We start from the raw sequence: 12,620 nt of genomic DNA on the forward strand, positions 1-12,620 counted from the left end.
TGATAATATAACAGGAGAGATAAAATATACAGAAATTAGAGAAATTCCAAGACAACATATAGAAAAGAAGTATTACACAGCAGTTTAAATCTCTGGAACAAGACTCCCTAGGTTCCAGTGCAGCTCTAGTAATCACTAGCTGAGTAACATTAGAAAAACTATTTAAACTGTTTTCAGTTTCCTCATCTATAAAATGGGGATAATAATACTATCTATCTTATTAGGTTGACTAGTCTTAAGTGTAGTGTTTAGACATAGTAAGTACTCAATAAATTACAGCTATTATTTTATATGTATCTGATAGTACTGAAGAAAAACTAAACACACATACATACAGATATATATAGAAAAAAGAATCTTAAAGTTAAAGAAAAATTCCATGGGTAACATTAGAGAAGAATTAGACCACATATAAATTGGAGGAACGCTTCAGAGAAAGTGTGAAATATGACTTTGTAAAGAGCTGGGAAAGCAGAGGGCTAAGACTACGTTAAGACTGACCAGTTAGAATAGAGGGGAAGTATTGGGTAATAAACCACAATTTAGATAAATGCTTAATCAATAAAAACTGTATAAGGGGTTATGTTTGACATAAAGAATAGTCCCTCACACAAAGGAATTTATGCCCTAATAAGAAAGCAATACATAAATGAAAAATTAATAACACAGAGCAGTATATTACAGTTGCCAAGAATGGATAGTAAAGGCTCTATGAAGTCAAAAGGAGGTATCATAGAAGCAATCTTAGAAGGTGGGACTCTGAAGGAACCATAAGATTTGAAAGAAAAAGGGAATTTTCCAAGAGAGAGGGAAATCAGTATTGAATAAAGTTGTCAAAATGGGACAGTTAACCCAGAGGGGAATTAAGCTATAACATAAAGTCAGTATTGGGAATAAATGGAGATATCTAGAGAGGTAAGAAGGGAATGCTTTAAATGTAAACTTAAAGAGTTTGGATTTTACCTGTTCAAGCCAGTAGTGGTTCTTCAATTGGAGACTACCTTGAATATGGTAAGTAAAGATTTCAAAAAGACTAATCAGGTAACACTGAGACAGGCTGGGACCTGGGACCCTTTGCTGCAGTGCGGGCACCTGGACAAAAGTCTCCTTGTGCAACAGAATACAAAGAAACTATAAGGGACTAAAAATAACTGTGTACATTTGCAGTTGGGGCAAATTATGAACAATAAGATCCAAAAAGACCAAAAACCCACCACTTCTGAGGTTTCAGGAACAAAAGCAGAGTACTGCTAATGATCCCTGCACACAGCACCAAGGGGGTGGGCAGATCACCCAAGTCACCCCTCTGGCCCAACCCTTGGACCCGCTCCTACCCTCACCCCATTTAAGAAACCAGATCGCCCCAGCTCAGGGGAACCTGTTATTTGGCTTTGCTCCCTGCAGCACGAGTCCCAATAAAGCCTTCCCTGAATTTCTGGTCTGGCCCCTTATCAATTTCTATTGATTAAAGAGTCCAAGAGCCCTGGGTGGTAACAACACTATAAGAAAAGGAAAAATTAGAAAAGGGTACACAATTATGTAGCTAAGGGGACACAATTATGTACACTACTGATAAAAATCAGCAACCCTCCAAATTTATCTATGGATTCAATGCAATCTAAGCCAAATCCCAGCAGTCTCTTTTCTAGAAACTGAGAAGATGATTTTAAAATTTGAAAAGGCAAAGGACCAAGAATAGCCAAAACTATTTTGAAAAAGAACAAGAGTTGGAGAACTCACGCTACCTAATTCTAGTCTTTACTATATAAAGCTAATCAAGACAATATATAATTGGTGAGAAGAAAGACAATTAGATCAATGGAACAGAATAGAGAGCTCAGAAATGACCCACACATATACAGTCAAATGATTTTTGACAAGAGCCCCAAAGCAATTCAATGGGGAAAGAAAAAAAAAATCTCTTCAACAAATGGAGGCAGTACAACTAGATATTCACGTGGGGGTGGGGGTGGATGCGGAAGACCTTTTACTCCAACCTCACACCATACTCAAGGATAAATTTAAACATAAAGCTAAAACAATAAAGTTAGAAGAAATCACAGGAGAATATCTTTGCACCTTTGGGGCAGGAAAAGATTTCCTAGAGAAGATACAAAACTCACTAAAAGAAAGACACTAATTAATTAAACTTCACCAAAATTAAAAACTTCTGGACTTCCCTGGTGGCACAGTGGTTAAGAATCCACCTGCCAATGCAGGGGACATGGGTTCGAGCTCTGCTCTGGGAAGATCCCACTTGCTGCGGAGCAACAAAGCCCCTGTGTCACAACTACTGAGCCTGTGCTCTAGAGCTCGTGAGCCACAACTACTGAGCCCACGCGCCTAGAGCCCATGCTCAGCAACAAGAGAGGCCACTGCAATGAGAAGCGCATGCACCACAACGAAGAGTAGTCCCCGCTCTCCGCAACTAGAGAAAGTCCGCGCGCAGCAACAAAGACCAAATGAGGCCAAAAAATTAAAAAATTAAAAACTTCTGCTTGTCATATGGTACTGACACAAAAACAGAAATGTAGATCAATGGAACAGGATAGAAAACCCAGAGATAAACCCATGCACCTATGGTCAACTAATCTATGACAAAGGAGGCACAATGGGGAAAAGGATATACAAAGGGGAAAAGGATATACAAAGGGGAAAAGACAGTCTCTTCAATAAGTGGTGCTGGGAAAACTGGACAGCTACATGTAAAAGAATGAAATTAGAACACTCCCTAACACCATACACAAAAATAAACTCAAAATGGATTAGAGACCTAAATGTAAGACTGGACACTATAAAACTCTTAGAGGAAAACATAGGAAGAACACTCTTTGACATAACTCACAGCAAGATCTTTTTTGATCCACCTCCTAGAGTAATGGAAATGAAAACAAAAATAAACAAATGGGACCTAATGAAACTTAAAAGCTTTTGCAAAGCAAAGGAAACTACAAACAAGATGAAAAGACAACCCTCAGAATGGGAAAAAATATTTGCAAACGAATCAACGGACAAAGGATTAATCCCCAAAATACATAAACAGCTCATGCAGCTCAATATTAAAAAAACAAACAACCCCATCCAAAAATGGGCAGAAGACCTAAATAGACATGTCTCCAAAGAAGATATACAGATGGCCAAGAAGCACATGAAAAGCTGCTCAACATCACTAATTATTAGAGAAATGCAAACCAAAACTACAATGAGGTATCACCTCACACCAGTCAGAATGGGCATCATCAGAAAATCTACAAACAACAAATGCTGGAGAGGGTGTGGAGAAAAGGGAACCCTCCTGCACTGTTGGGTGGGAATGTAAATTGATACAGCCACTATGGAGAACAGTATGGAGGTTCCTTAAAAAACTAAAAATAGAACTACCATATGACCCAGCAATCCCACTACTGGGCACATACCCAGAGAAAACCATAATTCAAAAAGACACATGCACCCCAATGTTCATTGCAGCACTATTTACAATAGCCAGGTCATGGAAGCAACCTAAATGCCCATCAACAGATGAATGGATAAAGAAGATGTGGTACACATATACAATGGAATATTACTCAGCCCGAAAAAGGAACAAAATTGGGTCATTTGTAGAGGTGTGGATGGATCTAGAGACTGTCATACAGAGTGAAGTAAGTCAGAAAGAGAAAAACAAATATCATATATTAATACATATATGTGGAACCTAGTAAAATGGTACAGATGAACCGGTTTGCAAGGCAGAAATAGAGACACAGGTGTAGAGAACAAACGTATGGACACCAAGGGGCGAAAGTGGTGGTGGGAGTGGTGGTGGTGGGATGAGATTGGGATGGACATATATACATTAATATGTATGAAACGGATAACTAATAAGAACCTGCTGTGTAAAAAATAAATAAAATTCAAAAATAAAACAAAAACAAAAAACTTTTGCTTGTCAAAAAATACCACCAAGAAAATAGATAGCCATGGACTGGGAGAAAATATCTGTAACACATACATTTGATAAGGGATTTGTATACAGATTATATAAAGAACTCCTGCAATCCAATTTTAAAACTAGGCCAAATATCTAAACAAATGCACCACAAAAGAAGATATATAAAAGGCCAACAAGCAAGTGAAAAAGTGCTCACCATCATTAGTCACCTGGGAGTTGGGAAGCAAAACCATAATGAGGTACTATTATACACTCACCAGAATGGTTAAAATGAAAAAAAAAATGACCACATCAAATATGGGAGTGGATTTGGAGCAAATAGATTCTCATACATGGCTGATAGGAGTGTAAAATGTTACAACCTCCTTGGAAAACCAGCAGTTTCTTAAAAAATTAAACATACATTTATTCTATGACCTAGCAATTCTATTCCGAGAGAAATGAAAATCTATGTCCACAGAAAGCCTTATGCAAGAATGTCCATAGCAGCTTTATTCATAAAGCACATAATTAGAAAGAATCTACTTGTCCATCAACTGAATGGATAAACAAATGGAATACTACTCAGTAATAAAAAGGAAAAATCTACTGATACATGCAACATGAAAAAGGCTAAAAAACAAACTGAAAGAACTGTAGGATTCCATTTATATAAAATTCTAGAATAAACAAAAGTAACCTATGGTGATAGAAATCTAATCATTGGTTGCTTCATGAGGGAGAGGAAGACTGATTGGGAAGGGGCATGAGAGAACTTTCTGAGGTAATAAAAATGTTCTGTGTCTTGAAATGTCTTAAAACTAATTAAAAATATGAGCATTTCACTGCATGTAAATTATCCTTTCAAAATAAAAATCACATGGGCTTCCCTGGTGGCGCAGTGGTTGGGAGTCCGCCGCCGATGCAGGGGACATGGGTTCGTGCCCCGGTCCGGGAGGATCCCACATGCCGCGGAGTGGCTGGGCCCGTGAGCCATGGCCGCTGAGCCTGCGCGTCCGGAGCCTGTGCTCCGCAACGGGAGAGGCCACAACAGTGAGAGGCCCACGTACCGCAAAAAATAAAAATAAAAAAATAAAAATCACAAATCCTTAGTAATTGACTAAATAAAATTAGAGTGAGAGGGCAGTGAGGTAAGATCATTCAGTTGAGTTTTGGTACCATTAATCAAAATGGAGTAGAAAAAGATAGGTCATTTATGAGAGAAGAGATTCAGTATTTAATACATTAGTGAAACATTTATCTAATTATGTTACAGGTAGATAAAAAGGCATTTATCGATAGAAGGCAAGTAAGAAATGTAAATAGTAGTTAAACAATCCTGGAAAATTTGCATATGGAATGAGAACGGAGGACAAAGAACAGAAACTTAGGTAAAATGCAGTAGGAAGCCAACAAGAAAAAAGGAAGAGTAGTTAGTGACGTGGAAGAACTACTACAACATCACAGAACCAAGAAGCTTTAAGAATAGAACACCATCTGTGAAACAAAGCCATAAAATTCAATGCTTTTAAAGATCTAAAGAGATGAACACGGATATTCACCACATTCTATCAAAGTTATGATAATTTGGGGACTTCCCTGGCCATCCCGTGGTTAAGACTCCGTGCTTACACTGGAGGGGGCGTGGGGTGGATCCTTGGTCGGGGAACTAACATCCTGCATGCCGCGTGGTACGTCCAAAAATTAATAAAATAAATAAAGTGTGTATAAAAAATATGACAATTTGCCTATAATATCAGAATTTTGTCATGAGATTGAAGGTAGAAACTGATACTTTACTTTTTTGAAAAAAGTATATTTATCAAAACATTTGTCAGAGGAGAGCAAGTTCCATAGGTCCATTTGAATAATGCAGTGGTATTTTTCAGCTTTTCATTATCCTGAGTTTGTTAAATTCAGTTTCTCTGAGGTTTACATTTTCTTTGGAGACCACTATTTCTTTTTGGCACATTCTCGAAAATACTTTCCTAGAAAGTTAATAATTTAGTACACATAAAAGATAGCAGATTCACTCTCCCTCAGTACTCAGAATCCAAAGAAGCAATTTCATTAACTGATTACTCTCAAAGAGTTCATTCTGCTTAGGGATCCAGAATGACATAATACTTTTGTGAAATATTGTAAAATGATACTTGCTTTACTTATCAGTTCCCCCTGTATGAGAAATATTTCTATTGATACAAGAGTTTGGCTGCTCCACAATGAAATGAAATCCTATAGCTCTTGTTCGTAAGTGCACTTGAGGAGATCTTTAGATAGCTGTTGTGTGATGAGAAAGCAGGAGGGGAACAGATTCTCATCCTACCAGCTTTTGAAGAGTAGTTTAGTACTCCTCATGCCATACTGCACGGGTCCACACCCACATTACCTACCAAACTGGGGATGAATGACGACAGGTTGAGCCCCAACCATTCTACCTACCGTTTCTGTTGCTGAAGAGTAGTGTTACAAGCAGATTCTTGCTGTGCCAGTGCTCCCTGAAGTGTGGACATGATCCGCCCCTGCCTTAAAGGTTGGACATTTTCTTTACTCAGCTCCCATTCATCTCCCTCCAAGGACATGACTTCACTGCGAAGAGGGAAACAAAAGTAAATCTCATACCAACACTGAGTTATTATAACACTAGATTATTGTAAATGTTTTCAGAAAAGTGATCATGATCTTTGGGTTGAATATAGTGGGTTGGCACGTTAGTAGTGTTATTATACTCCTAAGCTTCTGAGCCTTTCTGTGACCTGGTTTCCAAGTGTATGGCTATACTATTGCCTAATGGAAGAGAGAACAGGGCTAGGGTATTGTGAACAATATTATAAGAAGAAAGTTTATGGCAGGAAGAAAAAAAGGGAAAAAAGTATTATAAATTTGGTAAAGTAGACAAAAAGCAGTTCGCTGCCTACCACTGAATGCATCATCTAGTTTAATTTAAAATTAGCATCGTGTTCATCAGGCTAACACCCCATGTTTCAACTGATGACTTAAAACTGAAGTTTATGTATATGGGTAGCCAAGAGCAGAAGCAGACAAAAATACAGTTTACTGGTCACAAATGGCTCCCCCCATTCTATCAATTCTATGGGGGGAATCCCCAAAAGTTTTTTGGAGGTAATCACCACAAAGGGTATGTACTCTGAACTTCAGAGCTCTGCAGTGGTCGAAGAGAAGCTTACTTCTGGGTGAGAGACACTATTTCTGGGTTTAAAACAGATAGGCGGGGCTTCCCTGGTGGCGCAGTGGTTGAGAGTCCGCCTGCCGATGCAGGGGACACGGGTTCGTGCCCTGTTCTGGGAAGATCCCACATGCTGCAGAGCGGCTGGGCCTGTGAGCCATGGCCGCTGAGCCTGTGCTCCGCAACGGGAGAGGCCACAACAGTGAGAAGCCCGCGTACCGCAAAAAAAAAAAAAAATCCAGAAATTAATCTCTTCTCACCATCTCCACTGTCTCCAGCCTGGCTCAGGCCACCATCTTCTCTTGCCTGGAATATTTCAATAACCTCTAAACTGGTCTCCCTGCTTCCACCCTTTTCTACCTTTAGTCTTTTCAACACTGCAGCCAAAGTGATCCCATTTAAACACATGTCAGATCATGTCTTTCCTCTGCTCAAAACCTTCCAATAACTTTCAACTACAGAGTAAAAGCCAAGTCCTTACAATGCCTGCATCCTCACTTTTACTTTGCTTCCTTTTATTCTCTGGTTCATTCTGCTCCAGCTACTGGCCCAGTACGCCTCCCTCCCGCAACTCTCACCCTCCAGCCTTTGTACTTCCCCACTCCCGCCCCCAGATCTATGCAGGACTAGCTCTTGAGTTTTCTTCAAGTCTTGACCCAAATGACACCTTCTCAGTGAGGCCCTCTGTTCAAAACTATCGAAAATTGCACCGCCCAAGTGTTTTATTTTTTTAGTACCGACCACCATCTAACTTTTAGTTTATTTATCTTGTTTATTGTCTGTTGCCCCTACCCTCATCCCACCCCAGAACTTAAGCTTCAGGAGGGTAGGAGTAAGAGCTTATATATGTATAAATAAGGAAGAGCAGCCAGCATGCAGACAAGGGCTTTTCAGATTTCTAACTATGCTACTAGCTTAATGCTAGCATCTACCATGTGCTGAGCACTTACTTGGAGGCAGTTACTTTACAGATACTTTGAATTCTCCCAGAACCCGGCCTGGTAGCGTTAATAGCAGCGTTTTCCATATTAAGACGTGTCCAAGGTCAAAGAGCTAGCAAACGTCTGGGCTGAGATAACAACACAGACCACACGACAAATTCCAAGCTCTTTGGCCCTGAGAGCTGGCGTCCCACAGCCTCCTTGGCTTTGAAGCTGGATGCAGCATGATTCTCACGCGCCCTCACTCCACTGAGGTCGGTGCTAACCCTGCTCTGCGCCTTCACCTCCACCACTTGCGTCCGACTCCAGCAGGGAGGAGGATCCGGCCGGGCCTGCTCTTCTCCTGACCGTGCCGGTGCTCTCCTGGGCTGCTCTGAGCGAAGCCTCTGTCACCTGCCAGGCACCCTCGGGGCTCGCAGGCCCAGCTCCCGGCCGCCCTTCTCCGGTACCTACCTCGGAGCACCCGTTTCCTTCTGCATCGCCGCCATCCTGCATTCCCGGCTCAGGGCCTCGTCCTGCCGCAGGCCTTTCTTCAGGGCCGCAGACCGCCTGGGCCTCCTTCTGCAACCTGCCCTTCGAGGTACTGAAGCGACCGGAGGGCGCTCCCGAAAAAACCACGCACCTGACTCCCTCGCGAACCAGCCACCTCAAGCCCTCACGCCAGCCGCCAAGTTTCAAATTTAACGGTCCCGCGCCGACAACGGGCTACACCCCTCCGCTCCACCGCGCTCGCGCCTCCAACCCAAGGAATTCTGGGACTTGTAGTTTACTCCAGGTTTAGTCCACGCTATCGCGGTGCATAGTGGGAGTGGTAGTTTCCGGGGGACTGTGGCTGTCCAGGTGCTGCAGATTTAGGAAGTGTAAATTCTCTCCAGGTGCTCTCTGTGTCCAGGCTCTAGAGCTAATCTTTGAGCCTAGCGAGGGACATTTTAAGCACCAGGATTCTCTGATGTCATGAGCATAGTGAGATATCTTTGAGTGCTTGCGCTTGGCCTGACTCTTTTCTGGGGTGGCTGGCCAGGCTATGACCACCCCTCTGCCCCAAGTCTCACACATGTCCTGAGCTCTTAGGGCGGCTCTGACCCAGCTGTTTCCTGCCCCACGCTTGAACTGAGAAAAGCCGGATTTTAGTTCTGTAAGAATCGTACCAAATGTGCAACCTTAGGCAAGCCACATAATCTCTCTGACCTTCGATTTTCCTCGTCTATAATGCGGTGATATTGCATTGCTTTCTCTGCTGCACAGTCCCAGACAGAAAATGCAGCTATTGCACAGCTCCCTAGGTTTTACCTCTTTTCCCCTTCAGCAGACCAGCCTCCACTGTTCTGATTTCCTAAGGAAGAAACTATGGTAGCCTCAGATGTGGCTGGGAAGCTGAACAAGCCCAGCTACACTGGAGTCCTGAAAGGCCCTCTAGAGCCCTTAATAGCTAAAGCACACCATGAATCTCTGAGGGAGGGGGTGTACTCTGTCTTCTAATGCTGCTCTAAGAAACTACCATAAACTTAGCAGCTTAAAACATCACAAATTTATTACTTTGCAATTTGGTAAGTCAGAAATTAGACTCGAGTTTCACACTAAACAAGGTGTTGGCAGGACTTTGTTTCTGGAAGCCCTTCAGGAGAATTTGTTTCTTCCTTTCCAGTTTTTAGAGACATTCATGGGTATTCCTTAGCTTGTGTCCCCCATCCTCATCTTCAAAGCCAACAACATAGCATCTCTCTGACCCAGTGCCTGTCATCACATCTCTTTCCCTGACCACAGTCAGGAAAATCTCTCTGCTTTGAAGGACTCATGTAATTATATCGGGCCCATCCATATAAACTGTCTCAGGGTCCTGAACCTTAATCACATCTGCTAAGTTTCTTTTGTCATGTAAGTTGACATATTCACAGGTTCCATGGATTAGGAATGCACATCTTTGGGGGCCATTATTCTGCCTGCCACAGGGAGTGCTAAAATATGTTGGCATCTCTAAACTTATTTGACCATAAACCTTTTCACACATCTTTCAGAACAGATTTTGGGCTCTTTGTGTTTAACAGTAGGTCCCAGGAGAAGAAAATTCATAACGGAATAAATCTTTTTTTTTTTTTTTTTTTTGCGGTATGCGGGCCTCTCACTGTTGTGGCCTCTCCCGTTGCAGAGCACAGGCTCCAGACACGCAGGCCCAGCAGCCACGGCTCACGGGCCCAGCCGCTCCGCGGCATGTGGGATCCTCCCGGACCGGGGCATGAACCTGTGTCCACTGCATCGGCAGGCGGATTCTCAACCACTGCGCCACCAGGGAAGCCCCGGAATAAATCTTAATGGTGGAATTTCAGGTACAGTGGGAACTGGTAGCATTTGGGGACTAGCAAGCCTCTCATTTTCACCCATTTATATGCAAAGCCATACCTATGTGCATCAGTGGCTGTTAGAGGGATTTAGGTGTCAGAAAATCTATGATCTCTTGCTTGGTCTTGTGGAGATGTGTGTGTTTTTGATTGTCAAAGGCTGATTTTCCCCAACTTTGCCTTCATGGGTTAGGCAAAGTCCTACTTTAGCAGGCTAAACGCTACAAAGATGAAAACCTCTGGGTCTCCAGGGAACCCTTGGACGAACTGCTTGTTTACTGTGCAACCACAGGAAGAGAGAGGGACTATCTGGGGGTGGGAGGAAGGTCAAGAGAGACCGAATGAGGGTGTGTGTGTTCAGGGCCTGAAGGAGACCACATCTGGCAAAGCAGCATCACCAAGCTGGCCTTTACCCCAGCAACAGATCAGCCAATCAGAGCAGCAGCTGCGTCTTTTATTTACCAGTGATGAGGTAGAAGAACCAATGAGAAGGAGGCATAATAATCCAAACCATCTTGTGTTGCCAGGAGGAAGGGAGGTGAAGGGTGAAAAGATGCATTAGCCCCAAGGCTGGAGGCTACTGGCTGCTGCCTAGTTGCATCTCACAGTAGCTGTTATTACAGGGTATTAGGGAATCTCCTAGGGGCTAGGTCTCTCTCCAGTTCCATGGAAACTTCTTTCTGAACTCTGTTTTTGCTTTTCTGCAGAACCACCCTAATTTTCATGGGTCTTCTCAAATCATTGGAAATTGCCTGACCCACAATGTCCACACTGATATATGTAAAAAATATAAACACTGAACAAGAAGATATCAGTTATCAACTTTTCTGCATCTGGCAGAAAAGGACCAAAAGGTCAGAATGGACCACAAGCTGAGAACAGAAGCAGTCATATGGCAGGGCTGTTAAGATACAAGTTAAGATGTAGAGCTAAATAAGCTATGTTGCTAATAAGAAGTACAAAATTAGGCTCTTTTGCCCTGGAATTAGGCTGACCAGAGTTTTGTGCTCCAAGGAGGTCTTGGAGAATCTAGAAGCTTCCCAAATATTCATCATTGTGCTCAATTTGCACATGAGCTGATTCAACCTCAAGGAAATAAAGTGTCGATGAGAGTCAGCTATTAAGGAAGAATAGAGTAGGATCTGAATGCTGCCAGCTTCTTACTTCAAGCCCAGTACTCTGGGCCCCACAAACCTAAGCTCTAAATTAAGGGATTCAACCTTAATTTATGTTTAATTCATTCAACCCAAGTTTATGTTTAATAAACGTCAGCTTCTGGGTGCCAAATTCTGGGGGAGGAAACCAGCATCATACGGAGTGGGAGCCTCCCCTTACCCTAACATGTATTTACCTGTATAACAGGTATTTCCAAAAAACTATGGGTGGGGCCCCTGGCAGGCAATTTTGTGTGCTTTTGAGGAAGAAGAACGGTGGAACCACGGACTTGGGGAGAACTGGAATGGGGAGGGCCACTTGATATCTGTCTTGAGCAGCGACCCTTCCTTGGCCTGGCCCCAAGGACCCCTGGCCTTGTAGAGAGAGGGCTGGTAGGCAGAGGCTGTAGGAGTTGGTACTGTGTGATGCTGGACTCCACCAGCTCTGTCTTCATGCCCAGGTGCCAAGGGTACAGCCCAGATCCAGCATCTCAAGTTCTGGCCATTCTGAAAACACTGGGAGGCCACTCCTGGACTCGGTCATCAGCACCCTCACAGCAGGATGCAGCAGAGGGGACATACCCTCCAGTGGCCTCAGAGGTAGAGGCCATCAGCCAGGAAGCTAGAGCAGGAAAGGAAGAGTATGGCGGATACTGGGTGGTGACAGTGGGGAATGGACTGGTTTGTGAGCACCAGAGCTCTGGAAAACACCCAGATGACCTGGGGGAGGCTTTGAAAGGGAGGCTGATTCAGGGCTGCATGTATAGCTGTTCAAATTATGCCACAGGGCTTCCCTGGTGGCGCAGTGGTTGAGAGTCCGCCTGCCGATGCAGGGGACACGGGTTCGTGCCCCAATCCGGGAGGATCCCACATGCCGTGGAGCGGCTGGGCCCGTGAGCCATGGCTGCTGAGCCTGCGCATCCGGAGCCTGTGCTCCGCAACAGGAGAGGCCACAACAGTGAGAGGCCCGCATACCGCAAAAAAAAAAAAAAAAAAAATTATGCCCCACCCAAGAGTGCCTGGCCAGAGGCATGAATGGAGACACTTTTTCCTGCTTCATTCACTCAGAGTAGGCACTTAAAAAAATTCATC

General features: G+C 43.3%; 1 protein-coding gene across 1 annotated transcript in view; it reads right to left on the bottom strand.

Moving 5' to 3' along the window:
• BUB1B (BUB1 mitotic checkpoint serine/threonine kinase B) overlaps positions 1-8,752 on the bottom strand; it is a 57,800-nt gene extending 49,048 nt beyond the window's left edge. Inside the window, exons 1-2 of the mRNA XM_082617910.1 lie at positions 8,492-8,752; positions 6,353-6,499 (exon numbers count right to left, since the gene is read on the bottom strand). Coding sequence (XP_082474036.1) covers positions 6,353-6,499; positions 8,492-8,526 — 182 coding nt within the window. The 5' untranslated portion in view covers positions 8,527-8,752. The remainder of the gene's footprint in view (positions 1-6,352; positions 6,500-8,491) is intronic.
• Positions 8,753-12,620: the final 3,868 nt, after the last annotated feature.

This window comes from Mesoplodon mirus (genome assembly GCF_964341445.2).
Source record: "Mesoplodon mirus genome assembly, chromosome: 4".
NCBI lineage: Eukaryota > Metazoa > Chordata > Mammalia > Artiodactyla > Ziphiidae > Mesoplodon > Mesoplodon mirus.